Source organism: Trichophyton benhamiae (genome assembly GCF_000151125.1).
Source record: "Trichophyton benhamiae CBS 112371 chromosome Unknown Abenha-G-c-312d04.f1, whole genome shotgun sequence".
Taxonomy (NCBI): Eukaryota; Fungi; Ascomycota; class Eurotiomycetes; order Onygenales; family Arthrodermataceae; genus Trichophyton; species Trichophyton benhamiae.
The window spans coordinates 304,742-332,561 of record NW_003315104.1 but is presented as its reverse complement, the minus strand read 5'-3'; the positions used below and the strand labels follow the sequence as shown (position 1 = coordinate 332,561).

The 27,820-nt window shown below is 50.0% G+C and overlaps 12 protein-coding genes across 12 annotated transcripts; 6 read left to right on the top strand and 6 right to left on the bottom strand.

The window, feature by feature from the left end:
- Positions 1-229: 229 nt before the first annotated feature.
- ARB_07768 (uncharacterized protein) lies at positions 230-2,707 on the top strand (the record flags this gene model as incomplete). Its single annotated transcript, XM_003014002.1, has 1 exon — positions 230-2,707. The coding sequence occupies one exon, from the start codon at positions 230-232 to the stop codon at positions 2,705-2,707; it is 2,478 nt and encodes an 825-aa protein (XP_003014048.1).
- A 627-nt stretch (positions 2,708-3,334) lies between these two features.
- Positions 3,335-3,961, top strand: ARB_07767 (uncharacterized protein; the record flags this gene model as incomplete). The annotated part of the gene is made up of 1 exon (XM_003014001.1): positions 3,335-3,961. One exon carries the CDS (start codon positions 3,335-3,337, stop codon positions 3,959-3,961), a length of 627 nt encoding a protein of 208 aa, XP_003014047.1.
- Positions 3,962-4,104: 143 nt separating this feature from the next.
- Positions 4,105-5,454, top strand: ARB_07766 (uncharacterized protein; the record flags this gene model as incomplete). Its single annotated transcript, XM_003014000.1, has 3 exons — positions 4,105-4,334; positions 4,439-4,935; positions 4,991-5,454. 3 exons carry the CDS (start codon positions 4,105-4,107, stop codon positions 5,452-5,454), a joined length of 1,191 nt encoding a protein of 396 aa, XP_003014046.1.
- A 1,149-nt stretch (positions 5,455-6,603) lies between these two features.
- On the bottom strand, positions 6,604-8,189 carry ARB_07765 (uncharacterized protein; the record flags this gene model as incomplete). The annotated part of the gene is made up of 2 exons (XM_003013999.1): positions 6,604-7,687; positions 7,759-8,189. 2 exons carry the CDS (start codon positions 8,187-8,189, stop codon positions 6,604-6,606), a joined length of 1,515 nt encoding a protein of 504 aa, XP_003014045.1.
- A 1,145-nt stretch (positions 8,190-9,334) lies between these two features.
- Positions 9,335-11,349, top strand: ARB_07764 (uncharacterized protein; the record flags this gene model as incomplete). The annotated part of the gene is made up of 5 exons (XM_003013998.1): positions 9,335-9,635; positions 9,702-10,450; positions 10,527-10,621; positions 10,675-10,799; positions 10,877-11,349. 5 exons carry the CDS (start codon positions 9,335-9,337, stop codon positions 11,347-11,349), a joined length of 1,743 nt encoding a protein of 580 aa, XP_003014044.1.
- A 210-nt stretch (positions 11,350-11,559) lies between these two features.
- On the bottom strand, positions 11,560-12,603 carry ARB_07763 (uncharacterized protein; the record flags this gene model as incomplete). The annotated part of the gene is made up of 1 exon (XM_003013997.1): positions 11,560-12,603. One exon carries the CDS (start codon positions 12,601-12,603, stop codon positions 11,560-11,562), a length of 1,044 nt encoding a protein of 347 aa, XP_003014043.1.
- A 691-nt stretch (positions 12,604-13,294) lies between these two features.
- On the bottom strand, positions 13,295-17,390 carry ARB_07762 (ABC multidrug transporter, putative; the record flags this gene model as incomplete). Its single annotated transcript, XM_003013996.1, has 6 exons — positions 13,295-14,824; positions 14,898-15,079; positions 15,130-16,364; positions 16,424-16,668; positions 16,736-17,081; positions 17,146-17,390. 6 exons carry the CDS (start codon positions 17,388-17,390, stop codon positions 13,295-13,297), a joined length of 3,783 nt encoding a protein of 1,260 aa, XP_003014042.1.
- Positions 17,391-18,979: 1,589 nt separating this feature from the next.
- Positions 18,980-19,923, top strand: ARB_07761 (uncharacterized protein; the record flags this gene model as incomplete). The annotated part of the gene is made up of 2 exons (XM_003013995.1): positions 18,980-19,266; positions 19,329-19,923. 2 exons carry the CDS (start codon positions 18,980-18,982, stop codon positions 19,921-19,923), a joined length of 882 nt encoding a protein of 293 aa, XP_003014041.1.
- Positions 19,924-20,349: 426 nt separating this feature from the next.
- ARB_07760 (uncharacterized protein) lies at positions 20,350-21,036 on the bottom strand (the record flags this gene model as incomplete). Its single annotated transcript, XM_003013994.1, has 1 exon — positions 20,350-21,036. The coding sequence occupies one exon, from the start codon at positions 21,034-21,036 to the stop codon at positions 20,350-20,352; it is 687 nt and encodes a 228-aa protein (XP_003014040.1).
- Positions 21,037-21,566: 530 nt separating this feature from the next.
- ARB_07759 (uncharacterized protein) lies at positions 21,567-23,364 on the bottom strand (the record flags this gene model as incomplete). Its single annotated transcript, XM_003013993.1, has 2 exons — positions 21,567-22,922; positions 23,116-23,364. The coding sequence occupies 2 exons, from the start codon at positions 23,362-23,364 to the stop codon at positions 21,567-21,569; spliced, it is 1,605 nt and encodes a 534-aa protein (XP_003014039.1).
- Positions 23,365-23,566: 202 nt separating this feature from the next.
- ARB_07758 (cytochrome b561, putative) lies at positions 23,567-24,556 on the bottom strand (the record flags this gene model as incomplete). The annotated part of the gene is made up of 3 exons (XM_003013992.1): positions 23,567-24,100; positions 24,170-24,241; positions 24,314-24,556. The coding sequence occupies 3 exons, from the start codon at positions 24,554-24,556 to the stop codon at positions 23,567-23,569; spliced, it is 849 nt and encodes a 282-aa protein (XP_003014038.1).
- Positions 24,557-26,214: 1,658 nt separating this feature from the next.
- On the top strand, positions 26,215-27,282 carry ARB_07757 (uncharacterized protein; the record flags this gene model as incomplete). The annotated part of the gene is made up of 1 exon (XM_003013991.1): positions 26,215-27,282. The coding sequence occupies one exon, from the start codon at positions 26,215-26,217 to the stop codon at positions 27,280-27,282; it is 1,068 nt and encodes a 355-aa protein (XP_003014037.1).
- Positions 27,283-27,820: the final 538 nt, after the last annotated feature.

The window sequence follows — 27,820 nt, the reverse complement described above, 5'->3', positions numbered from 1 at the left end:
ACATTTTGAACTACGATTCTGGATACCAAAGTGCTGCTACTACGGGGGATCCCTCTTCCTTTGAGCTGTGGCAACCAGCGGAGGCGGAGGGCTGAGAAGCGGCTTATTTGAACGAGACTATGCATAATATGATACCCATGGGCATTCGCTGTCAATAGAATCTCCATCTACACACTATCTTACCTTGGAAATTATAGCATTTGTTGTTGCTTTTTGATACCATCAAACCATGGCGACTCCTGCCAAAAACAACACGGCCAGCGCCAACCCCGGCGTTACCCCAACCCAGATCACTTCCTCACCCTATCCAGCTCCCTCGGCGGTGCCCATGGGACGCCCGCTATCGCATATTTCACCATCAGCAACACGAACCCCTTCACACCACCATCAACAGCAACAACACCAGCATCAGCAACAATCTCACCCGGGACAGCAGCAGCAGCAGCCGCCTGCTTCATCGCACTCACAGGCACCGGCACACCAGTACACGCCTATGCTTGATGATGCCGCAGGGTTTAGCTCACCTTCTGCACTGCTAGCGCTGGGTCTATCTGGCATAACACCTTCTCCCGGCCCCGGGGGAGTCGCGATGACAGGCGGACTGAGTATGGGCATCGGCATGGGACTAAGCATGTCTGACGCGATGGGGATGGGGATGGGAATGCCCCTTGACCTACCCATGCACTCGCTGCCAGGCGCAACAGCGAAAGATACGGAAGCAGAGAAACGACGAAACATGTCTGAGGTGCTAGCTATGCTACGGTCACGGGTGGCGGGACGCGGCGTGTGTCGAGAGGCCGTTGAACGACTTGGCACGCTGGAAGGATTCGAGTGTATGTGGCAGGATAATAATCTAAGTATCGCGGGGAACAGCGTTGATTTGGAGATTGAGTTTGGCCGGGACGGGACAGAAGCTGATGTGGTGAAGGATGTGACGCTCCGATATGCTACGCAGGATATGGCTGAAGGAGAGAAGAGGGAAGCTGCATCAGCGGTGCTGAAGAGGGTGTTGACATTTGGCGATGATGGTGATGGTGATGCTGAGGAACGAGTAGCTGCAGGAGAGTGGAAGCCAGTCGATGTATTCCACGCGAACCTGACGCGGCTGGCGAGAATGGATGGGTTATGCAGAGAGGTCAACTGCTTCGAGGCGGTGGAAGGGGTACATGAGAGCCTGCAGAAGGTTTGGGACAGCACGGGCAAGGGCACGGACCCGGACCTGAAGCTGAACACAGACACAGACACAGACACAGACACGAAAAAAACCACGTCTGGGCCCGAAAGCAGGTTCTGGGAGCGGCTGTGTAGGAGCAGCAGTGTGGGCTGTCCCACCATGCACCGGGGCGAGAACGTTGGCCTGGCGATACACTACTGGGCTGACCAACGGCGGCTACTGGATGCTCAACGCACTTCGCTTGAAGAGGTACTGCAAGCTGAGCTGTCCCCGTCCCTGAAGCGGTCCAAGGGGAGCAGCAGACGGCAGGTATACAGTGCTGTGATAGAGTGTGAGGCTGGCTACCCGTCACTACGCATATCTAAGGGCTGGGTGGGCGATCCTACGGTGCTACCGACGCAGGACGAGAACAACAACGAAAACAATAACGAAAACGATATCAATATCACCAATAATGAAAAGAGCAACAATAATGATAACGAGGGCAATAATGGCGCCGAGGATACGAACGGCAAGGTTGGCAAGACGCGAACGAACTGGCTAGAGCCCGACCCAACGCTCGTCTCGACCGATCCTCTGCTGCCGTCGAGCCCACCGAATGTGCGCTTCGTGGCACGCTTGGAGCCAGCGATACATGTGCCTATCGTCGTGGCAGCAGAGGTGTATCGCCTGGTCGGGATAGCGATGCAGCAGGAGACGAGGGCGCCAGCCGCCTATGACGCGCTTGTGGTACCTGTTGAGCGGCGGCCATCGCGAACAGTAAAGGGGGAAGGCGGGGACGAGCAGGAAGAAGAAGAGCATGTGAGGACGGTACCTATCTTTGGCCAAACAGAAGGAGGAGAAGACGAGGTGACGAGGAAGAAGCATGTGTACAGCTTCCATGCCCTGGAGCATGTGCCTGGCTATACGGTGAGGGAGCTTCCCTTTTCGCATCCTCGACAGATAGAGGAGGTCATCCCCCTGCTTCGACAGTATGCTCTACTCGGCAAGCTACTCAGCGTATTTCAGATGGGCACAAGCAATAATTCCAAGGGTAAGAACGAGGATGATGAAGATCAAGAGTCGGACGATGAAGGGTACACGCAAGAGGGCCATCGAATGGACAATGTCGATGCAGCAGAGACTCGGCTGAACAGCCTTCTCTCATCTACCGACCAGAGTGACGAGACGAAACGCATCTCGATCAGCCTGCGGACGCCTGTCTCATCACCGCCGACCCTGCTGGTTGTCTTCCCCCTGGCAGCCTCTTCCTCTTCCTCTTCCTCTTCCTCTCCCTCTCCGTCTTCTCCTCCCTCTTCCCGGACAGCCAGCGTCACAGTCGAGGTGCTCGCCGACGGCCGGCTGCAAGTGCCCTGCACCCGCGGGATCGTCGAGGTCGAGCCCTCTCCCTCTGGGCCCGCCAACACGCCCACGCGAGCTGCCGAGGAGAAGAAGCTGTGTGGCTTGCTGGGTCGTGTCCTGGAGACATGCGAGGATCTGGGGTTGCTGGTCGAGTCCGCCTGCAAGTACGCCGTCCGCCGGCATCGCAGCTAGTCTAGCCCTAGTCCTAGTCCCATTATTAGTCCCACGCAGTCCCCGTCCGTCCCAAGATTCCATATTCCCATCCTTCCGAAGATCTCCCAACTAAGTAGGTAGATAGTAGAGGCTTGTCGACCTGCTGTGAGTATATATGTACGGAGCGACGGAGGCAGTTGTATGGCTGCTGGTTTAGTGTTATATTACATAAGCTTCATGCGCGCGGGAACCTCGGCAGCGTCTTATGTCATCGTATTACTCATCGCCCTCTTTTTGGCTCTTGCTGTCTCTTGTTGCCCAACCAACCAGACGCCGCCGTCTTATCTCCGGGCGGCCAAGCCGTCTGGCCAGCCAGCGCCAACAGCCAGCCACCAGGCGCAGCGCAAGTAGCTGCAGCAACGCAACGGCGGTAACCACGGCAGCACGACGGATGCCCCGTAGGTACCTCATCCATCTATGCACCTCTGTAGACTGTAGAGTATGTACTCCGTCAGTACTTCTGTTCGCTGCAAATCCTCCTGTAAATCTTCTGCCCGCAGTGAAACAGCCGATCAGCGCAGCCTCAGCTCAGCTTCAGTCACGGTCTCAGGTCTCAGGTCTCAGGTCTCACCGCCTGCCCTTCTTATCTCAACCGCCGGCTCGACTATGTATGAGGGATTTCCTTATCGCGCGCCCTTAGTCTTATCTCGGCGCTTCCCCCGCCTCTCCCTGCCTTATCGGGCGATCTCGCACCGCCACCAAAAAGGAAGAGGCCCAACCAAGAAGGAGCAAGAAAAAAATGGGTCCGCCCGCCGTCTTCTCCCGGCCTTCTTCCGGCCTTCTTCCGGCCTTTTTCTATTTTGGGCGACAGGGAACTGCTTACTTAAGCGCCCTGAGACTTGCCTTACGTCATCCACGCCGGCCGCAGCAGGAAAAGCGCAGGAAAACTTTGCCTTCTTTTTAAGCGCACGCAAAACCCGCTTTTCGCTTCGTCTTCTTCTTCTCCTTCTCTTTCTCTCCTCCTCCTCCTCTTTTATTATCTCTTCTGTTTATTCTTATCTTCTTCTGCTTCTCCTGCTTCTCTTCCAGCAGCACGCTGTTTGTTCGCTGTTTCTCCTGCTCGGTTCTGTCGCTTGCTTGCTTGCCTTAGCTGCAGCTGCTCTTGTCTCCAGCCGACTCTCGCTTCTGCTTATCGCCTCTATCTACCCGTCCAAGCAGGACTTATCTCGCTGTTATCTCTCATCATGGTGGGTTCATCACAGCAGCAACAACAACATCAACAACATCAATTAGAAGAACAATCTACTAACGATAATCCTACAGGCGAATACTCGTCGATCTGATGCTGCTAATGTGTGTGCCCTCGCTTGCTCCCCTGTCGTCGAGTCCACATCCCGGACAACCATAACTAACAACGCCTCCAGCTCCAAAAATACATGGGCCTCGACCAGCGTGGAAAGGTCCTCGCTGAATACGTCTGGGTAGATGCTCACGGCGGTGTTCGCTCAAAAACAAAGGTTCGTCTTTATTTTTTATTTTTTCCATTTTTGCTTCTTTTTTGGTATATTTTTTTTGCTGTGGTGTCGACCCTTGCTCGAACTCGCCTGGTTCCTGCATTAGCCCCCAGTCAACCCCTCCATACAGACAACGCTCACTGCTGGCTGGGGTGTGAACGGTGATCTACACGGGCCAGACACTTTGAGTGATGAGTTTTGTCGTTTGCTTGAGTATATACAGTTGATACTGACTCATACTGCTGTAGACTCTCAGTCGCCCAGTCACCTCGGCCGACGAGCTTCCAGAGTGGAACTTCGACGGCTCATCGACAGGACAGGCTCCCGGCCACGACTCAGATGTCTACCTCCGTCCCTGCGCCATCTTCCCCGACCCCTTCCGTGGCGGTGACAACATCCTCGTCCTCTGCGAGACCTGGGACTCCGATGGCTCCCCCAACAAGTACAACTACCGCCACGAGGCTGCTCGTCTCATGCGCACCCACGAGAAGGAACAGTTCTGGTTCGGCCTAGAACAAGAATACACACTCCTTGACGCTGATGGCTGGCCCTTCGGATGGCCCAAGGGTGGTTACCCCGGTGCCCAGGGCCCTTACTACTGCGGTGTCGGTACCGGCAAGGCCCAGTGCCGTGACATCGTCGATGCTCACTACAAGGCCTGTCTCTACGCCGGCATCAGCATATCCGGTATCAACGCTGAGGTCATGCCTTCTCAGTGGGAGTACCAAGTCGGTCCTTGCGAGGGCATCACCCGTAAGTTGTCCTCTCTATCATATTTTTCTTAGGACTTAACTAACAAACATTACAGTTGGTGACCAGCTCTGGATGTCCCGTTTCCTCCTCAACCGTGTCGCCGAAGACTTCGGTGTCGTCATCAGCTTTGCTCCCAAGCCCATCCCCGGTGACTGGAACGGCGCTGGCCTCCATTCCAACGTTTCCACCGCTGCCATGCGTGCTGAGGGTGGTATGAAGGTCATCGAGGCCGCCATGAAGAAGCTCGAGGCCCGTCACCCAGAGCACATCGCTGTCTACGGCGAGGGTAACGAGGACCGTCTCACCGGCCGCCACGAGACCGGAAGCATCGACAAGTTCAGCTGGGGTGTCGCCGACCGTGGTGGCAGTATCCGTATCCCCAGACAGTGTGCAAAGGACGGAAAGGGCTATTTCGAAGACCGAAGACCCGCCAGTAACGCGGATCCCTACCAGATCACTGGTATCATCGTTGAAACTGTAAGCCTTCCTTACATTCCATCTTACATTCTATCATCATAGTCCATTATACTAACAAGTCTCTCCAGCTCTGCGGAAGTGATTAAACTCTCAACGAGATACCTACGTCGAAATGCATTTCCTTACCGTTTCCTTTCCGTCTCTTCAAGAATCAAAACACACCTAATGCCTTTTAATTAGATCTTCCACGCTTCGATGCCCCTTTTTACTGTTCTTCTTTTCCTAGCCTGTTCATGCCTAGCTCATGTTGTTTTTCTCTCTCATCATGTCTGCTATTTTCTTGTCCATCCATTTATCACTCCTTGCAATATGTCAGTTGCACACACAAATACTGCATATTGCTCCCACTGAAACCGTGGGATCGCGTTCTATCAGGTTCAGTTCAGTTCAGTTCGGCTCTATCGTCGTTTACTTCTTTCTTCCCCATCCTATACAAAACGAAACGAAAAAAAAAAAAAAAAAAGACGAAGACCGACTAAACTAACTATTATTACCGTTACTGCTCTACTTTTTATATATCCTTACATTAATCTATATCAACCCGGCAAACCAGCTATCAATGTCTGCTTGCCTGCTGTTTCGTCAGCGTTACGACTACCAACTTGCTCCCTTCACCATTGCTTCCTTGACTTCTATCCATCGTGTGTCTGTTTGCGTATCTTGCCTGCCTGCGTTATGCGGTAGATAGCCCCCGGTCCTTTTCTTTTTACCACTGCTGTACAACAGACAAGAGCGCCCTTTTCGAGCTGAGAGAAATCACACTCATTTAACCCAAATTGTCTCCCACCACGCGTTTCAGCGTGCGTAGTTAGCTTGTTTCGTAGTTCGTATCAACCAACAGTTGAGGCGTTTGAGGCTGTGGGTGCGTGGTTAATCTCCGATCCTTGAAGCGTTTCATCGCTCGCCTGTTTACTTGGCTACGTCCCTGTTGGCTACAACGGCAACGCCCAACCGAGAGAGACTTATTACAGGGTCGTTATGGCCATGCAGGCAGTCAAGGACCGATTGGATGCTCGGAAGATGCCGGTGGATGATGGTTGCAGGTAGAAGTAGGGAGATCGGACTATGAATGCCGATGGAGGGAACATGGGATACTTCTACAAAGATGAAACCGTCCAACTATTAATTGCTAAATGACTACTATCCTTTTATCCAGTATTCCCCAAATATCATACAGAAATCAATTGCTTTTCATCTAATCAGCCATTTCGCCCACCAGACGCCTCTCCATCCACGCTGCTCCTCCTTCTGCTTGCCCCAGACTATCATCCCCACAACCACAGCGGCGAGAATACTCCCGCCAACAATCCCGCACATCACCCCGTTGCTGCCTCTATACCCCCTCTTCACGTCCCCTTCCCAGCCCGTGTACAGCGCATACGTACTCACAATGCTGCCCAGGTTGCCCAGTCCACTCACTATAGCCGTCGAAGCAGCAACGCCGACGTCACCGTACCTTGCTCCAAACAGCTCGGCGGTCAGAGACATGGTGATAGGCACCGTCGGGCCCAGACCGAAGCCTACGATCAACAGGCCACCGTATGCAGTCCAGGTGTGCGTGAAGGTCGTAAGCAGCAAGCCAGTAAGCAATATCAGACACGAGAATATGAATATTGCCGGTCTGTGGTGATGGAACGCATCGGATATCGGGGTCATGATCAGTATGGCTATCAGGTCCATCACCCAAATCGGCGCAAAGAGCAACGACAGCTGCACGCCCGTCAGCGAAGGGATGGCAGCCCGGATGATGACCGTGCCGTAACTTTGGACTCCGATGCCAACGCCCACGACGCCAAAGTACATTATCGTCACTGGCCAGAGACGCCAGTCGCACAGTATGCGAAGAACATCCGACCAGCCCCATTGGACCTTCTTGTAAACACGCTGTACATCGGCATAGTGTAGCTCCTCGTCGCGGCCGGATAGGGCTGGTGTGGTGTTGGGTATCCATCGAAGCCAGGCCGAGCGAGGCGGGCGGGATTCGCCTGGTGGTACTGGTCGATCTGGTAGCCACCATAGCAACGTTATGCCCATCACAGTACCGACCAGACCCCAGATGAGGAACATCCATTGGAAGCCCACGAGGCCCTGCAGGCCGTCCATTTTCTGGAATCCAGCTGATACTAGTCCAACGACTGCAGCGGATACTTGGGCGGCTGTGAAGTAGAAGCCTATACGCTGGCCGGTCCGGGCGGGAGGGTAGAAAAGTGATAGATAGTATGCCATGCCAGGCCACATGCCGGCTATCACGATTCCAAGCAGCAGGCGGAGGAGACTAGAGTTTCCATAATTTGGTTAGATATAGAAAGCAGTTGAATCCATGGATTGGTCAGGGTATATACGTACTATAACGACCACGCGGCTTTGACAGCTGCCATCAACGCCCCTATCACGCCAACACTGATGACTATCCGGCTCATCCAGACATGAGGGCTTAGTCTGGTCATAATCAGGTTCGACGGTAGATCGAATATAATATAGCATACATAGAACAGTGCCAAACTCGTCGAGATCTGCCGGGGCGTCAGATGTAGCACATGGCCCAGGTCATGTTTTTCCTTGAGATTCATCGTCTGGGCCAGCCCGACGTTGGATCGGATGGCAGAACAGAGGAAGTAGAGCGTCCATAACGGCGGTATGATACGTATGTCCAATTTGCGGTATATGCGATCCAACGTCTCGTCGTCTGCTTCGTTGTATCCGGTGAACTCGGGTTCTCTCTGCTCTTTTGGTCCGCTAGACCCTGAATCCCCGTCCTTAGGCCAGTGGCTCTCCATTGTTCATCAACTGCAACAGAAAATATGGGGAAGCTGATAAGTGATGGGGATTCCTCGGCCCGCTAACTAGCCAATTCCCAGGCAAAGAAGCCTGTCAAGTCGTTCGAGGAGACGGTTGAACGGTCTACTCATACGTCAGCCTTGAGTGAAGAAAACTTCTCGAAGGATACTCCGTAGGTTATTGGTTTTTTTTAGAATGTCAGTGCGGGAAATACGATCTTACTGGCTCTTGACTGGCAAGGGGGATCTTCCGGACAAGTCCCTGGCTGATTCTGTCGAATGTCTAGCTCCTTGGCCGGCCTGCAAGACAGAAGCAACCTGGCAGAGCCCCGATTGATTAGTCGACGGGGGAGCGGAAGTCCCGTTGGCTGGCGACGTCCAATCGCTGCTGCAGATAAAAATACCGGGGTTGGGCGTTCTCAGACTCGCAGCTGTACAACCCTGGCCTGGCGTCCTTTTTATGCCGTCCAACAGCGGGTTCTCTGGACGAACGACAGAATATAAGACGTCTTTTGGGCTGGCGATGTCGTTGCTGCGTCCATCTCGAGACTTTGCGGCGTCGTTCTTTTTGCCCTTCTCGTCAACATCTATGCTGACTAAGACGGTTGGCTTTGGTGCAATAACACTTTTAACGACTCCCGGCCAACGACATCGCGACATCAGATGCCCTGGACTGCGCCATCCCTGGAGGCTGCTGGATGTTTATACATCGCGATACCCGAGTTATGCAGGAGATGTGCTCGTTTTATACACGATAAGCACGCTAGGCTGCAACATACCAACAAACTGTCGATCAGTGCGTCTGGCTAGTCCATGTACCAGGGATAAAGAAATGGTCCTTTGCGACCAGCTGAAAGGCCCAACCGAGTTCGAGCCATGCCTCCAATCCACGGGCTAAACGGCATATTTGCTCTGGCTCACCCTTGTTAATGTGATGCATAGCCTTGCATGACGTCTGCGTTGCTGCTACCCGGGCAAAAAGCTCGGGTAGTTGGCCAGTCCGGGGTGCACAGGACATGACACTATAAGCACGAACGACATCCCACTTCGTTCGGTTCAGCCTAGAAAGACTTCATCGAATATATTTGGCCTAGAAAGCACATTTGATTAACTCTTCCTCTCTCAGTAAAAGGAAGCATTTCAGCATGGCAACCGAAGGCTTCCCAAATCACCCTGTTTTCCAACAGCTCATCAAGTCTATCCCCTTGAACGAGGGGGTTATCGTTCATGACCCTAACAATGATATCACTGCCACCTTTGATCGTTTCATGAACGATGTTGTCGAACTGCGACGCACCATCCGTGAGCAGATTCCGGATCTCCTCGACTCCAACGGGATAATCCGTGATGAAGGTGTATATATCTGCACTCTCGCACCGGCAAGTTATGAGATTTTCGTAGCTACCTTTGCCGTATGGGCAGTGGGAGCGGCGGTGTCCCCGCTGGGTATGTGTTATTTTCCGTCGTTTTTTTTTGGGATACCGCGTGGATATTAACGATTACCTTGTATAGCAACTGGCCTTACACCACAGGAGGTCTCGTTTCTCATCCAAAGGAACAAAGCTGTGCTCCTGATAGCCAGCGCGAGTCAGCGCGATGCAGCTGCCGCAATCCAGAGTTACATCAAAAACGAGACTGGACACGCTATCAAAGTCATTGGCGTAGATCTCACGGTTCCAGTTCCGTCAACAAAACGCCAGTACCATATCGACGAGAATATCGTCTTTTCCCCACGCCGGCCATTAATTCTCCTCCACACATCTGGCACCACTGGCCCACCCAAAGGAGTTATTCGCACAATGCCTGCGTACGACCTCCGTACTGTGGCCGGTGCTGCGAACGAAGACCTCGCGCTGTGCCACCGTGCTGTCCACTGGGGATTTGGAATATATCCTCCGGTAGCTTCGATCTCGAATGGGTTAGCCATTTACATTGTTGATCCGGACCCCAGCCCAGAGCAAATATGGGAGGTTATCCGCCAGCAGAAAATAACAATGGCTTATGCCACGAATTTGACCTTGCTTCGTCTGATGCAGTATTACAAAGAGCATCTGGCCGTGCTCGAACCTGAAAAGGTAAAGGAATACAGTGAAGGAATGAAGAAAATTAAATATATCGGTTGTGGTGGTGCAGTTCCCATGCCCTCTGTCGGACAATTCTGGAAAGACATGCGTGGCGGTATCCCCATCACCATTCTTTATGGCACGACCGAGGGTGGTGGAGGGACAAGCACAACCCCTGAAGGCTATGATGTCACGAAGGTATGCCCGCTATTATTTCTCCCAGGTCATCAATGCTTCTCAATTCCGCTTTATTCTAACATATCGTTGTGGATAGCGTGTGATAGGCAAGCCCATGCCTGGTGTTGAGGTCAAACTTTCCGAAGGTGACCATGGGGAGATTCTGTTGAAAAGTAGCGACCTGTTCCTTGGGTGAGTTCATTGGCCTTGCTAGTTTTACTGGGGCTATACTAATTCCTTCGTAGATACCTTAATAACGAGGCTGCTACAAAGGCGGCATTGGACGAAAACGGGTTCTACAAGACAGGTGACTTGGCGCACATTGAGGAAGATGGGAACTACATTATTGATGGCCGAGTCAACGAAGATTGTGAGTGCACCTTCATCCCTATCGCGCCAATATATCCTCTATCAAAGAAAAAAAGGTCATACTAATCCCCCCAATAGTCGTCCGTTCGAGAACCCTCAAAGTGGGAACCCTTGAGCTCGAAGATAAGTTGTCAGAGCTTCCTTACCTGTCAGAAGCATACGTCGTTGCTGTTCCGGACATGGAGATCCTGCACAGGGTAGCTGTCATTGCCCGTCTCAAGCCCTCGTTCAAAGAAGAAGACGCCAACATCTTAGGCCCGGATGGAAAGCCTACATCAAACATGCTCTTTAAAGTAAGGCGAGATCTTACAGAACTGAAGGTTGCGCAATACAAGCTGCCAACTCTTCTCCGCATTCTTAAAGACGACGATATTATTCCACGGACGACGACCGACAAGGTGATTCGAAAGAAAGTTATACAGACTTTCTTCCCTCAGTCTGCCGATTGCAAGGTAGAGGATCTGCCCAAGGAAGTGCTTGTTTGGGATTTGAAGAATGACAAAAATGCCGAGTCAACGGGGTTGTGGGACTGGGCTGCTGCCCAGGACTAAATCTGATGAAATATGTTCTGTGCCATGGCATATTCTGCATACAGACACTTGCCAAGGCTTAAGACATACCTCCTGCGTCAATATGTCATGAGAATTGGAAGCACGGTTATATAGCTATGAAAATTACTATATTTTCAACTTTGGAGACATACAGAACTATTTATGCATCATAAAAAAAAAAAAAAAAATCTTGCCGAGGTTAAGCATCTTCTACTCCTTATCCCAATCCATATCGATTTCTATCTCACTCGCATCAACAGAGTCTTTATTCCCTCTAGCAGCGAGTTCCTTGTCAAGTGCCTGGAAGAGCCGATCTAGGTATATCTGCTCACCCGGAACAGTCAGCCCAGTGTTAAGGCCGCTGAAAATCGATGCGTCAAAGCAAGCCCTTGCCATGCTAACAAGGGGTTCGTGTCTACAACGATACAAGTCTTTGAAGCGTTGTCTCCAAAATAGCCACCGAGGGAGGCTGAAACCAGGCTGCTTGATATTTGATTTGACTGCAAGTTCTCCTGGGGCCGTTAGAGAATCATTTAGATCAGCTGCCAAACCCGTAGCTGGATCATAATCTGCCAACGATAGCTTTACAAGCTTATGACTGCTTTGTTTAAGCCATTCTAGACAGGCAGGTAGGAGCTCAACAATAGTATTTGAGCCATCTTCTGGTTTAGAAGGAAGCGGAACACCGTCCCTTGCTGTCTCTAGAGACTCCCTAAACAGCCAAAGAGCACAACGGCTGAGTTGATCCGGACAGACGCCAACGGCACACAGCTTAGCAGTCAGCACCGCCAGGCTTTGCCGTTCCTGAGATGAAAACTTCATTGACTCTTTTGTCCAGACAGCATAAATTGCCTGCACAAGGTATGGTAAATCGACCCACAGACGCTGTCCGTTGGGCATGGTAGCCACTTCGCACACCCTGGTGCCTGGCAGCGCATCTCTATCTTTCTGGTTGATAGGAAACGAGCCGAGTTCTCGAGCTTCGAGGATCAGAATGACGAGTCGGTCATGTTCTGGACTATGGGCTGGAGTCACCTTTGCGACATGGATGAGTTCATCCCAAAGGTCATGCAGCCGGCTCTCAGTTTCGGCGGCGGTACAGTGGTTGTCAATGTAGCTTCTACCAATGCTGTATATATTGTTGCGAAGGCCCTCCCAGGTTTCTTGCGAATTGGCAGGGTCATGGCCAAATCTCTTGCGTTTTTCTTCCCGCGTAAGGCTTGGGATTACGCAGTTGCCTTCAGGACAGTCCATGCTTTAATGTGTATATGATTGAGAAGTTGAACTGTCGACCTGAGAGGCGGGAGGGAGAGATTGGTCATACAACGCTACCAAGAGGGCCAGGCAGCAGCAATCGCTCTGAGGACAGGGAGGCTGAAAGACGAAGCGGCTCTTCCGGCATTCGAAGCTCGCAGGCAGGGGGGGATAATAACCCTGCCAATACAGTCCACAAGTTCCCTGCTGCGCTGTTAATACCCAGGCCCAAGTCAACACCCCCTGCCCTGTCCCCTTGCTCCATGCGTCCAAAAAGCGCATCTTTTCTTTATTGTTATCATGTACGCCTAGATGTAAATCTGGCCATTTTTGCAATAACATGTTGGCTCACAGGGCGTTCTGCCCCTCTTGACATCGTGACATTTTGTGCCGCTATCAATCATGTTTGCTGCAGGCGGAGCAATGCCAACATTGCCAATTATGATGCGCAAGGATCGAGAGGCGCCCAGCTTTACTCTGGACTCCCGGGTTGTTGTAATGTAATTATCACCGGAAGCAAGATATTAGGCTGACAGATTTCATCTCATCCGCTCATATCGCTGCGGGATGTGGTCGACACTAGAATAACTAAGCAAGCGATGTTAGAAATGCACTTTCAGACTTCATGCATGAACTCGTAGAATTGTACTGCAGGTATGAAACCTCTCTTCCACTGCCCCCTGAGTCCCCCTCAGCCTAGAGCCGTATCCAATGCCTGTCCCTGGCACATCTCATAATAATCACCCTTTTTGCCCAGCAGTTCGATATGAGTACCAGCCTCGGCAATTCTCCCTGCCTGAAAGACATAGATGGTATCAGCGCTTTGAATAGTACTCAACCTGTGGGCCACTGCAACTATACTCCTTTTACCCCCCTTGGCTGCCTCGTTTATAGCGTCCTGGACCATCTTTTCACTTTCTGTATCCAACGCACTTGTTGCTTCATCAAGAAGCAGAACTTTGGGGTCTCGAACAAGAGCTCGGGCAATAGCAATACGCTGGCATTGGCCACCAGAGAGTTTAGAGCCACGAAGACCGACTTCACTCCCCAGCCCGTCAGGTAAAGACAAGACAAATTCGTAGATATTTGCATCTTTACAGGCTTGCTCTATCTGTGCTTCTGTTGCCTCACTGGAATCAATCAAGCCCATGGCAATATTCTCCCTGATACTGCCCTGAAATAGTACAGGTTCTTGCTGAACAAGGGCTAGACGCCGGCGATGGTCATGAAGGTCGGTTTCATGGATTGCTTGGTTATTAAAGGTAATGAAGCCGGTGGTTGGATCATAGAAGCGGCAGAGGAGATTGATCATGGTTGACTTTCCACAGCCTGATGGGCCAACAAACGCAACAAATTTTCCTGGAGGAATTCTGATATTGATGTCAGAAATGACATTTTTTGATCCCCCACGAGAAGGGTAGGCAAAGCTGACAGTTTGACATTCAATAGCAATAGTTTCATTATTCTCGAAGGAGCCATTCGCGAGGGGTTCATTCGAAAAGTCGTTATCCATGGCAGGGACTCGCTGGCGTAGCCAAAAGATGTAGTTGGTAGAGCTCGTTGCTTTCGTGATGCCAGTGGTGTATTGGAAAAGAGCTGCTGCATTCTCACCGCCAACCACAACCGCAGTGAAGACGACAAAGAATTGCTCGTTGCTATACTCGTGTGTAGATACCAGTTTCCCGCCATACCAGAAGCCCAAGGCCATGGCTAGGAAGGTAATAGATTGGGTCAAGGCGTACCAAAACATTGTAAAAGTCAGGGCTTTTACAGACTGATGCGCAACGACGTCGAATCTTTCTTGGTATTTTTGAAGAATCCTCTTCTCCAGAGTAAGGGATGATACTGTCCTTATAGCTAAGACTGCTTCCGTTGCAATTGCAGCGCTGCTGGCGAAGCGTGTAGAAGTATCTTCCTCCAGCTTGCTCTCAAGATGGATACGGAAGTAGCCGCTTAATAGCAGTAATGGTAGAGCAGCAAAGACACACACGAGGCCAAGTTTCCATCCATAAGCAATGCCCAAGATAGAAACAGAGATAATTGTGACGACGTTGATGAGAATTAAGCCCGAATTGATACCTAAGAGCTCATTCAAATTTGACGCATGAATCAATAACCTAGCACAGATTGAGCCAGTAGCATTATGCTCCAGATTGAAGAAAGAGATATCTTGCTTAAGGGTGTTTCTGAAGAGTTCTCTCCTATACCTCCGGCTAACTTCCTGTAAGGTTAAGGTTGTTTTCAGTAGTTAATCCCAGTGCACCAACTTTGGAGTATAGAAAAAGGAAACTCACCTGAATGATGATATTGGCTACCCATCCCACAAAGAAGTAAATAAGGAAATTAGCAAGGGCTACAGCGAAGAACATCAGTGCCCAGAAGTTCCCACGGCGAACGGCTTCGCTGCCGCGGAGCTGAAAAACTTCAAGCGTCCGTGCAAGAATGACAGCTTGAGTTGGAAAAGTAGCACCTGCAACTGATCAGAATATGATGGTTACATTATTACCGTGTGGAAGAAACACTCACCCCCAAGAATACAGGCAAATGCAAAGATCGAGTATGAGCCCCAAAGATTCCGCTGCTCCTTTATCAGAAGCCATAGGCACTGGATTAGGTTGTATCCCATGGTTTCCTTTGCTTGTGCGTTGAAATTTGGTTCCAAGGTGTCAGAAGCTATGCTCCTTGCATGCTGTGTTGTAAGATATGTGATTTGCTTCTCATCACCCCTCTCCTTCCTAGTTTCCTTTTCATCTAGGTTATATTTCCCTTCGTCCCAGTCACCCTGCTCAACTATGTCAGTAGCCAGATCATTCTCTGTCATCCCACGGCTTTTTTGTTCTAGAACCTGTGTACGGACAAGCCTTGCATAGACACCATCGTTGGCCATGAGTCCATGGTGAGTTCCTTGTTCAATGATTTTGCCAGCAGACATGACGGCGATATTGTCTGCCTTCTGTACCGTAGAGAGCTTATGCGCGATGATAATGGTAGTTCGGTCAATAGAAATGTTATCTAGGGCGCTTTGAACTATCCTCTCAGCCTTAGGATCAAGGGCACTCGTCGCTTCATCTAGCAGTAGAACTGAGGGGTGTGAAATTATGCTGCGCGCAATTGCTATACGTTGTTTTTGACCACCGGATAGCATGCGTGCTCGCTCGCCAACTTGTGTATCATATTGCTTAGGCAAGTGATCAATGAAGACGTCCGCATAAGCCTCTTTGCAGGCTTCTTTCACCAATGCAAGTTTCTGTTCATAAGGGGCGTCTTCATGCTGCGTCCCCACAAGGCCAAAGGCGACGTTATCGAAGATTGTGCCGCTGAAGAGAACTGGTTCCTGCTGTACAAGACGAATTTGGGTACGTAGCCATGCAATATTGAGTTCTTGTATCTTAATGCCATCAAGAAGGATGCTACCGGCGGTATGGTCGTACCAACGTTCCAACAGCCCGATTATTGTGCTCTTCCCCGAGCCACTAGCACCAACCAGAGCCGGAGTCTTACCAGCAGGCACATTCAAGTCCACGCCGTTAAGGACTTTGGTATCCGGGCGAGATGGGTAGGCAAACTCCAGGCCTTCCAGCTTGAGCTCCCCAACACATTCCTCGGGTGCCAATCCTGAGGTTGAGAAAGAGTCAATAGCCGACTCCTTATCGATAATGCGAAATAGTTCTTCGGCAGCGGCAGCGGCTTTGGTGATTGTGATGATTTGGGGGGCAATATGGGTCAGAGATGTGGCCGCAACAACGACAGCGAATATCACACTGTGGAGAGGATTAGCAAAAAAAAAGGCCATAGAACATTTTATGGAGATTAACCATACGTTACGACGTCGCCAGACTCTTGGATATCACCACGAGCAAACATATTGATGCCCTGCCAGAAAGCAAGACCATAGCCCGAATAAACGCAGAAGAATTCAGTAGAAAATAAAGCACCATAATTCGGTGATTTCTTTCTGCCCACACTTTCCAATTCAGCAAGAAACTCTTCGTAGCGCTGTGCCATCAATGGCTGTAACCAGAAGGCATGAACAGTTGATATAGACGAGAAAGGTTTCCTCTGCGACTAGACTAGAGCGCGAAAGGATAGCCATCAGCTTATCCTCACTCTTGACATCGATGCTCATGCAAACCCCAGTGATAATAAGGATAGCTGGAACAATGCAGATGGTGATAAGCGTCAGCTTCCACTGCACTCCAAACGCAACGGCAAAAGCTGCTACAAAAGTGGCGCAGCTTTGAATAAACACTGATAGCTTCTCTGAAATGCCGTTAGTTATGATATTACCATTCATAGTAACCTTGACGGATGGCGACCCGTCTTTGTTTGAATCGAAATAGCTGGCATCCTGGCGTAGGAGGCTTTGCATAAACTCCAATCGCAACGCCTTGGTAGCCCGAATGGCCGCTACTGAGGCGGCAAGAGTGTGGATGTAGACCAGAAAGAACTTGGCGAGAAATAGATAAACCAGGTAAAGACTGTAACTCCTGTTAGGCCACTTTGATATCCGTGTTGCAATTGGGCTGTTGTTGATGAACCTACGAGTATTTTGACACCTCCTGTATATAGCTTTCAGAGCTGATGGAGCCGTTAGCAAAGTTGTTGAAGGTCGTTACAAACTTGCCAAAGACCAGGTCCATTAATGGAAGCGCTGAACCACCTATAATAGCGGCAAGGAAGGATATAGAGTAAAGGAACCAGGCCTTTCGGTCAGCATAGCGGAAGATGCGTCTGTAGCTCTTGAAGCCAGATCCCATGGCCCCTTGATCAATCTCGTTGGCCGGCATGGTGAATGAGAAGGAGAGCCTGGCTGGCCAAAGTTATTCACTAGCACAGGTTCGACAGGAAGAGTGACCGTGAAATGGCAGTGAAGGTCGGTATTCCAGAGACTCCTTGGTCAACGAGGCACCGCCCAACTGGCTATATAACATCCTGGGGGCTCTCTGATGGTTGCTCCGACTCCGAGTTGCAAGTGCCAGAGAAGCCGCTTCGCCCAATGATAGACAGATGCTATCCCGGCAGTGCTGCTGGGCACCATGCGAGGTAATATCAAGCTGCCTGGCATCGCGCATAGAGGCTGCATTCGGAGTTCGAAAGACGGGATATCTCCAAGAGTTGGCGACAGGGTCATCCACGCTGGGGTAACATAACTACTAGTTAGCCGGTTGACTGATAGCACGCCGGTTCGAAGATAACCTTGGGCCTGGTCATAACCATCCATTCAGTTAGCCGTGCTTCGTCAACTAACAGTATCGATAGACGAGGTAGTTAGATGCTGGCGAAAAGTCGAAGAGCCGGATGCTCATCACAACTTGTTAACTAAGTTGACTAACTGGGGCCTCGGCCATGGAACAACGATTGCTCTAGCTTACTACTACGGCTACTGTCAAGATGATACCAGTCCCAGAAGTACTCAATTGGATGGGAACAATTTCGGTCATCCTGTTAGCCCTTTACAAAATTTCTAAACATACATACAAGTGAGGAAAGGTCACTATTATATAAAGAGTTAATACTTACTATTTTATTATAGACAATGTCACGGCACAAAATTCTCAGTGGAGAGGCAAGACGGCACATCTTGTGAATTCACTATGGGAAGGAGGTAAATAATTCAAGTTATAAACGACTATAAGATCTAGGCTAATTTATAGTTATAAGGAATAGAGCACAAGATATAAAAATGGGGGGAGAACCCCCAGCTCCAGCCACGGGAACTCAAGCTCCAGCCCCAACGACTCCAGCTCATGAAAATGAGTTTTGAGCCTACAAATAGTCTGCCATAGTAACTACCTGGCCAGTAGGTAGGTCCCGTCATTCCATCATCTACGGGATGGGTCAATAGATCGCAAGCTATGCTGACAACACCTCAGCAGGACAGCTAAAATGACGGGGTGCTTTTTGATGCAATAAATATATGTCAACGTATCCTCCTAAAACAGAAAAACACCACAAGAGGGTGATTGGGATCCCAGCTCTTTCAACCTAGAACTCGCTGGTGAGCCGTGTGGCCAGATGAACTTCCCTACGACAGGTTCATCAGCTTGTCGAGCTAGCCCTGAGTACCTTCAACCAGTCCTAGCCTCCAACGCAATACCAGCTCTACTAGAGGATTAAGGAACTTCAAGATGCTAACGTTCTGGACTTGTTTGAATCTCGGCTATGGAGGGAGAACTACTCTGATCACACGAGAAGGAACATCCCGGATCAAATATACCAATGTGAATAAACTAAGGAGGCTGGTAGTAGATAAGATTAAGGATGTGTCAATTATGCCACGGGCTCCAGTGCCAGCCCTGCAGGTCCCGTCAGTTATCTCTAGTTATGGAAGTTGGTTAAGCTATCCGCAAGCCATCTTTGGAGTCAGGCTGCTACGATGTCTAGAGCTGCATTTCCCCCAGTTTTATTACGTCTTTCTATCATAAGGCATATTGGACACACCTTGCATCCAGTACTCTTTGCTCGAAAACTTACATGCCCTACTACCTACTCGGTACCCATTCATACGGATACGCAAAAAACCTTGACAGATGTCCCTGAGCACAAAACAGCAGAAATGGCATCCGTAGGAACTAGAATTGTCGGCAAATTTGGCAGTCGATACGTTATTGAACGGCTTCTGCAGGAAAAGAAAACCCTAGATATTCGCATTTACCTGGCAAAGTTTGTCATCCCTCTACCGTGGGCATCTCTCAATATGTTTAACTAGGTACTGGTAATCTTAGCAATGGAACGGAGAAGTTCATAATAAAACATGTCCACGATTTCGATTACTACCACGATATCTACCGTCGCATCTCTAGCTCTCCTTGTCTCCGCTTGTTGCATGATACTGTGCCAGACCAGTCAATATTCGTCTACGAATACCTTACCGACCATCTTCTCAATATGGCGAAAAAAGATATACCTATCATGGTCACAAAACGAATCCTTAGAGATGCTTTATGTGGACTCAAAGGGCTACATGATCACAATATCGTCCATACAGGTAGAGGTCTTGATAATTTATATTTGCTATGTTCCGTCTTGGAACCCATTACTCATATTAGTGCTATAGACATCAAGGCGAACAACATCCTGATTGACTGGAAAGAAGAGAATGGGGAACTAACCATCAAGCGGGTACAACTGGCTGATATCGAGGATAGCGCAATTATACCCCCTAATTGTGATATCCTCGGGAAGGCTGTAGGAAACTGGATGTGGCGCAGCCCAGAAGCCCATGTAGAGGCCCGTGTGAATAAGCCCTCCGACATATTCTCCTTTGGAATTGTGGTGAGTAATTTCATTATCCCTATCTATCTAAAGTCGTTGGTATAAGTAAGGTCGCTAATAGACATAAAAAAGTGCATCTGTGCAGTCTTAAAGCATGTTATCTTAGCTGTAGATGCAAAGGAACTTCCTGAAGGTGTGGACGTTCAAGCGATTGTTCTCCAGCGTCAGCTCTCATATTTCGGGAACGATGACTCTATCGCCGCATTCTTAAAGCACATTGGTGATGAAGGTCCTTGGTGCACTGTTATAAATGTACTTTGGAATGGATTCGACGAGACTACTCCTCGTGAACCATTTGCGTTGTGGAAGGGTGTGGACCCGGTCTTCAAAGATTTAATTGCCGGTTTAACAGACATTGATCCCAAAAAGAGGCTCACTGCTCAAGAAGCTTTAAATCATTCATGGTTCCAGGTGGTTAAGGACTAATTTCAAGCGTGTTTGTACCTTGTCGGTTTATCTGATTGCAGCTCCCTATGAGCTAATTGGGAAGGGCCATATTTGCTTGATTTCATCGATGGTTTTATTTTCGGCCAGCATTTTTTTCGCGAACATCTGGTATAGCTCTTCATGTTGCGTTTTCTTTTCATTCCAGTCAAATGCAGGAGATACCCAGCCCTCTGAATCAGTGTCTAACGCTCTTTTAACCAGAACTTTAAGATCATTCCATTCCTCGTATTTTGCAAGTTCTTCCTCGTACTGTGAAAGCTCAACTTCAGTAAAATGTATGGGGCAAGGCTCCATAAATCTTAGATCCGACCAGTATTTATATAACTCAGCTAAGCAGGAGCGAAGGGGGAAAATCCCATCAACAGATGTCTCTCCGCAGCGTATATATATTTCCTTCAGTGCCGATGGGACCAGTAACGCAGTATGCAAATGGGTATTGAAGGCACCTGTACACACCTCATAGGCCTTCGCGAGGTAGTTCTGCTCATAAGTGACTTTGGCCACTGCTCTATCCGCAGCATCCATGTCTTCAAGCCCAGATAGCGGCTCAGGTTTTTCTATCAAGCCAGGGGTGTAACCGTCTAAAGGTTCAAGGAATACCGGCCATCGCGCTTGTAAAAATTTCGGTGCAATCGAAATTGAATGCCAGTCAATAATACTGGTGATGTTTATGGTATCCTTACCTTCCTCTGTGGTAAAGATATTCCCCATGTGTAAATCTGAGTGTAAAAGCACAGGCATCGAGGTCTTTACCAAATTTGGGTGGCTTGAGACTGTCGGTATGACAGAAAGAAGTTGGTCGTCGTTGACAACGCGCCTATGGAAAAACCTTGGCGGCAATTGGCTCAAACTTAGCGGCAAGCAGCCGCGCTTAGACTAACTAGGGGCAGACTTAAGAGAGAGCCAGCATAAAGAGATAAGCCAGGCTGTGGGCTAAAGAAAAAGGAAGAATGTGCCCTTAAGGGAAAGGGTAAGGTGTGTAAAGTATTTATCCATATATCTAAGTAGGTACTATTTAAAATACCTCTACTATTATTGACTGCGTGGAACTATCCCTTTCTAGCCACGCAACTCAATTAACGATGGACTAGAAATCACATGCAAGGTGATAAATGGATGGGCACTTACCTATACTTACTTGTAGCTGACTTATTTCTCATGCGTTAGTCAAATGGTGGTATAGTAATGCTCTAGTTGCCATTATCGTACAAATATGTTACAGGAGATTCGCTATTCTAGATTTATTTATTTCTCTGGATAACTTCTAGTCCACCCATCCATGGCCTCAGCACCTCAGGGACAACGACGCCACCTAGGGCTTCATCCCATCCGTGCTCTAGTATTGCTGCCAGTACTCTCGGGACAGCCATAGCGGTTCCGTTGACGGTATGCGGGAACCTTGACACCCCTGAACTGTCACGCACCCTTGTTCCTAACCGTCTGCTCTGGTAGTCCGTACATATGGAAGTCGAAGTGACTTCGCCCCAACCGCTGTAATCAGGGTCCAGCACAGATGAGCTGTCTGATTTGTTTGGTATTCTGGACGGGAATAGGACTTCAATATCTCTTTTTCGAATTGCACTCGCGCCAAGGTCTGAAGACGACATTTCTAATACTCGGCATGGCAGATTGAGAGAAGAGAGAATATCTGTTTGGATAGAAAGCATTTCTTCAAAGAGAGAGGTCGACGTTATTCCATTGGTATTCGCACCCGTACCGTCCTGCTCAATGTTGTCTGCCCAGCCAAATAACTCGACCTTAGTAAATTCGTGCACACGGTATAGTCCCTTGGTATCGACACCTCTTGCACCAGCCTCAGCTCTATAGCATCTACTTGCTCCCACGAACTTTAGGGGAAGCTGTTCAGCCCGAATTTCCTGGCCCGCGTACATAGCAGCAAGTGGTATCTCGGCAGTTCCTGTCAGGCTGCGCTGTGGTTTATGTGCAGCCTTGTCTCTCTCTGTCTGCTGAATAGACCAAATTTGCTGCTCGTTGTTCGCATCTCGGGGCTGGAAGCCGCAAGCTTCCGCAATATGAGAGTATACAACACTCGGCGGAGAGACCGGTTTCCAGCCCTTCTTACGAGCTGTGGTTAGGGCGTACTGGACAAGAGCATGTTCGAGGAGACAGCCTTCGTTGGTGAGGAAGTACCATCCCCAGCCAGTTGATGTTGCTGAGCTGGTGAAATCCAGTAGTCCCAGCTCAGTACCAATTGAGACGTGGGATCGTGGGATAGCAGCCGCCGATGAAGTCGGCGATGCATACAAGGGAGGGGATTCGGGGTCGAAATTGATGTATGTGACGATGCGAGGAATGTCTCCAATTGGGGTGTCCTTCGACGTAAGATTTGGTAGCGACAATGCCAACTGCTGTATTTCCTCCATACACTCTTCTCTCCGATCCATCATCTGCTGCGAGGCATCCTTGAGCTCCTTTGCTTCTTGTCGAAGCGCATCCAGGGCTCCATTTTGTTCCGGCTCTAGCTGCTGGCGCACAGCAACAGTAGCGAGCTTGCCTATCTCTTTTTCAACCTGCTTTATTCGAGCTCGAGGATGCTTCAAGGCATGCTGCAAATCCGAGGCTTCTTTGGCTAGAGACTGTATTCTCGGCGGGTAGTCTGCGACCGGCTTATAATTGCGATCGAAGCAGTTCTTCGAGTATAATTCTGCATTTTCGCGGATGTGGCGGACGTTTGGGACTGGTTTCGGAGCTGTTGGCGGTCGAGACGACGCTGTACTGATAACGCGACGAGGGAAGGCGACATTCCGCGTGGGAGGCCTAAGCGATAACCTGCAATTGAGGCATATGTATAGCGAGGAGGGCCTCATCGGGATCGGCTGCGGTGACAATTCCTGTCATTCGAAGTTTCTTTGGTGCTGGAAAGTTGGATGTTTTTTCGAACTTTGAAGTTGGAAATGCGCCTAGTAAGTTTGAGAAGTAGGAGGATAACACTGGATGATATCTACAAGCAAAAATTACTTCCATTCGCACAAGGTAACCGATATTAATATTATATATATGCATAAGTAAAGTATTCATTTATTGTCTCTCGGGTGCTAATAAAAGCTAACGAGAGAAGAGCTATGTGTTGAAATAGACAGTAAGAATAGGAGGTATACACAAACACCGAAACGGATGGCTGGACGAACAGGAGAAGAGCATCAATCATAGAGTAATACCGAGAGGATATACCAGAAAGGACGGCAGAGAGGACAGCAGAGAGACGAGTAGAGCGAGCTGCTTATATGCTTGGTGCAGAAGTCGATCCTCGTAAGAAAGCCGGCAGCTTGTACCTCTTGACTCTCGCCACGACACCGGCAAAGGTGAGAAACGCTGAAATGATGACCGGCCAGAATCCAATATGCAGGGTCTTGACGTTATAATCCGTCTTGGTAGCAGCTATAACTACTGCCAATTCCAGGACAAAGAGCACGTATCCGCTCACACGGTGCCATTTGTATATCTTCTTTCCGTTCTCAACGCTGCCAAAGATGGTCTCTGGGAAGAAGTACTGCGCAACACCGACGGCCGACTGCAGGAAGATGATGATGTAGGTTATCAGGCCGAGGACTCCATGGACAGAGGAGAAACGGGTTTCCGGATGGCTCTGCTTGTTGATCTCGATGATGATGAGGGCCGAGATGAAGGCCAGGTTTGCGACGGCGAGGAACCCAAAGTGCGTGAGAGCACCGGTTTGCTTCTGCTGGGGGGTCCTGGTTGGCTGTACGACGAGGATTGCCTGCACGGTGAGCAGGATTCCGACGGAGTTGAGGAGCTGTCATCGCAGTCAGTACTCCGTATATAGGCTGAAATATAATATAATGGATGGCGACGGCCAGCTTACCGGGTGCGGCGAGAAGAAGATGAGGTCGTGAGTGAAGATCCCGGACCAGACGAGGGCGACATTCTGGTCAGTCTGTTGTCAGTCTTCTCGTAGTTATACAAACACACGGCCAGCCGGATGTAACTAGATGGCGATGCGACTTACGATCAGAATCCCAACCTGCGCCAGGCTCGCAGTCCCTAGAAGCGCAGAGTCAGCGTCCCATCCACCACCGGCCGTCGATCCCCGTCCACCGCTGCCCGCAGACCTACCGGTAATCAGGTTGGTGAAGATGCTCTGGTCCTCGCGCTGGGTCACTGTGCCCGGCTCCCCGAGCAGCGGCTCGTTCTCGACGCCGCCTGGCAGGGCGGACGCCCGCTCTTCCGGAATGCCAGTTGCAGAGGCCATCGCAGCGTTATCTCGGTCTAATTGGCCTGTATGCCCGCTGTTTCCTGGTGTTGGCAAGCTTGAGAGGAGGAGGAGGACCGGACAAGCAGCATCGCAAGCATTATTGCATCATTCCTTGCGCCGTTTCACAGTTTTTGGTCCGTCTTGTCATCCCTGGAGCAGCCAGTCAGCGTCGCCGTATTCAAATCCAGCACCAGCACCCAGAGTCGGACTGACCAGGTGCTAACTAACAGGTAACTAGCTAGCTAGCTACCTAACTGCTGGCTGGCTGCTGGCCGAGTGAAGAGGCGAGTCACTGCAAGCCGCTGTCTGGTAGTGACGGCTCAGGGGCTGTCACTCCTTCGCATTAACTAACTAGCCAGATATTCACCCGGCAGCTCGAGGTATAAGTATCTGTCCCTGAGGCCATCTCTCCCGCTTTTTCTTCTTCTTCAGATACTCCGTGGAGAGCTCCAGTTCAAGCAGACAGCTCATATATAGCTGTTAACCCTTCAAGTCCCGCTTTATCATACCCCAAATACCGGCCACAGAGCCACAGCCTCCAACAGCATAAGCCCATCGAAGCAGGCAAGGTTGATGGAGCAACCAGAGTCTACTTGCTGGAATACCTGGAAAATGCCCATATACCCGTCTCTTTTCATGATGGAATTGCTACTTGAACCAGCACATCGAGGATGGACGGATTCTTTACGTGACGCATATATTGACTACGACTATAACTGACTACCAAAGGAGAACTCGATAAAACACAGACTTCAGAGTTTACTCCATTGTGGGAACATGGAGATGGACTATGCACATCATTCTCAATATTTGTTGCAGACAGCTTTCAGGGAAATCTCTCGTTTCAGGATCTCCAGCGATATCATCGGGCAGCACGAAATTCAGATGGCATAACCGTTGATTCCATGGCCTGGAAAACTCCTATCTAGAGGTGAGGGTGAGGAAATTTGTGGATTAAAGGGAGCATAGCCATTCATGACATCCACAGCTCTGGTTCTCAGCCTTAGAGGAAGAATCAAACCGCTGGGTCGAAAAGGGGGAAGCCCCTAAATGGCTGCAGAAAGAGTCGCTGTATATTCTGATATAGAATACCTATCCATTACATTGGGAGATCACCTCAACCACAGAGCACCGTGGTCCATGCTATCAGCAAGCAGTGATCATGTAACTAAAAAGGGGCAATCCCATATTAGATAGAATCAACCTTCCTTCACCTTTCTACCAAAGATAGCCACAAGAGTGTCTATCCCCTGGGAGGTCCTTATAATAACCCTAATCCTTCATCCCCGTAGGCTTAACCAGATAGCATAAAATAAACCATATAATCAAGTATAGTATATGCATCAAGTGATATATTTTAATATGACCTCGAGTAAGTTGGGGCTAGAGTCCCCTTGCCGTTGAAGGTGGCGGTAGCTTCAACCCAGTCGTATAAGAATAACTAATGGCTAGACAGGTGGATAACTGCTTAGTTACGGCGGCATCCGAGCAACTGAGCGTTAGTTAGCAGATCTCGCGGGGGCTGCCGTCTTGTCTTGCCCTCGGTATAGCAAGTTCAAGTAAGTATAAGAGGGAGAAGACTGTCCCTGTTCAAGGTAAGTAGCAACACCAACGAGCAAGCTGTATATATACTTACTCTCCCTGTATAATCGACCATGGCCACCAGCGTTCCCCGTGAGGAGATAGACAAGTGCTTCTCCAAGACGACCAATCTAGCATCCTCTGCCCTGAACTCGACTGTCCTGGCCTGTAGCGACGAGTACTTCGCCGCCGCATCGAACCTGCTCACTCCCGGTGCCCCTATCCACAAGCCAGGCGTCTTCGTCCACACAGGGGCCTGGTACGACGGATGGGAGACCAGACGCCATAACCCCGCCGAGTACGACTGGGCACTCATCAAGCTCGGGGTAGGCAGTGGGATCATCGAGGGAATCGAGATCGATACCGCTTACTTCGTCGGCAACTACGGCGAGCATGTCCTCGTTGAGGCAGCGTATCTGCCCGCCGCTGACCCTGCATCGGCCGCGAGCGAGCAAGAGATGATCAGTGACAGCTTCTCACGGTGGGAGACCATCCTGCCACAGCAGCCATGTGGCCCCTCGATGCGTCAGGCCTGGAAGCTGCCCAAGCCAACCGGCCCGTTGACGCATATCAGAGTGCGCATGTATCCTGACGGCGGATTCTCCAGGCTCAGACTCTACGGCCACGCCTTGCCGCCGTCTCTAGCATCGGCTCAGGGCCAGGCTCCCCCCGTGGAAGAGCTCTCCTCGGCGCTGATGGGTGGACTGGCTCTGGCTGCAAGCAACCAGCACTTTACGCCGGCATCTAACCTTCTGCTGCCCGGGCGAGGGAAGGACATGGGCGATGGGTGGGAGACTGCACGCTCCCGCCAACGAGGCCATGTCGACTGGGTCATCGTGAAGTTGGGCCTGCCTGGATCGGCCGTCAAGGTGGTCGTTGATACCAAGGACTTCAGGGGGAACTTCCCGCGGGCAGTGCGTGTCGAGACGATTGACTGGAAGGGCGAGGGAGACAGTGAGCCGCCGTTCGACCATGACGGCTGGGCTGAGCTGGTCAAGGGCGAGCAGCCGTGCAAAGCTGATACGGAGCACGTATTCGAGGGAGACGCCCTGGTAGCCGGCCAGCATGCAACTCACGCAAAGCTCACTATGATCCCAGACGGGGGAGTCAAGAGATTCCGCATCTTTGGCCATAGATCATAGTCTACACGAGGAGGAAGAACTGCCATATTCATACAATATATTTATTTATTCAGGCATATAAACACAGACTATAACTGATGAAGAACGACATTCATGAGAGAAAACAGAGAAAGTAGAGTGTACAGCATGACAGAACCCAGATATTTTTTTTCCTTTTCTCTTCTTTTTTCGTTTTTTTGATCACCATGTTTGCGGACAAATCCCAATTGAGCCAGCCAGCACTCCCAAGCCGAGCGTAGTCTTTTCCAACCAGCATGAGAAAGAAATAAAAAGAAAGCCATTACCTGTTCTTGATCATAAGTGAAGAGTAAAGAAAACCGTCCCAAATGTTCCCGTTCCCATATATACATGTTCGCATTGCCGTGAGAAAGTAGGTAAAAGAGGAATGGTCCTCTGCCACATATCCCAAAATTGAAAAAAAAAAAAAAAGGTATTAAATGTCGTTATTATCTGATAAACAAATGAATATGGAAAAGCAATATAGGCGCGAGAGAGGCCGTACTGCTTATAATTAAAAAAATTTGTAAAGTGGTGATAA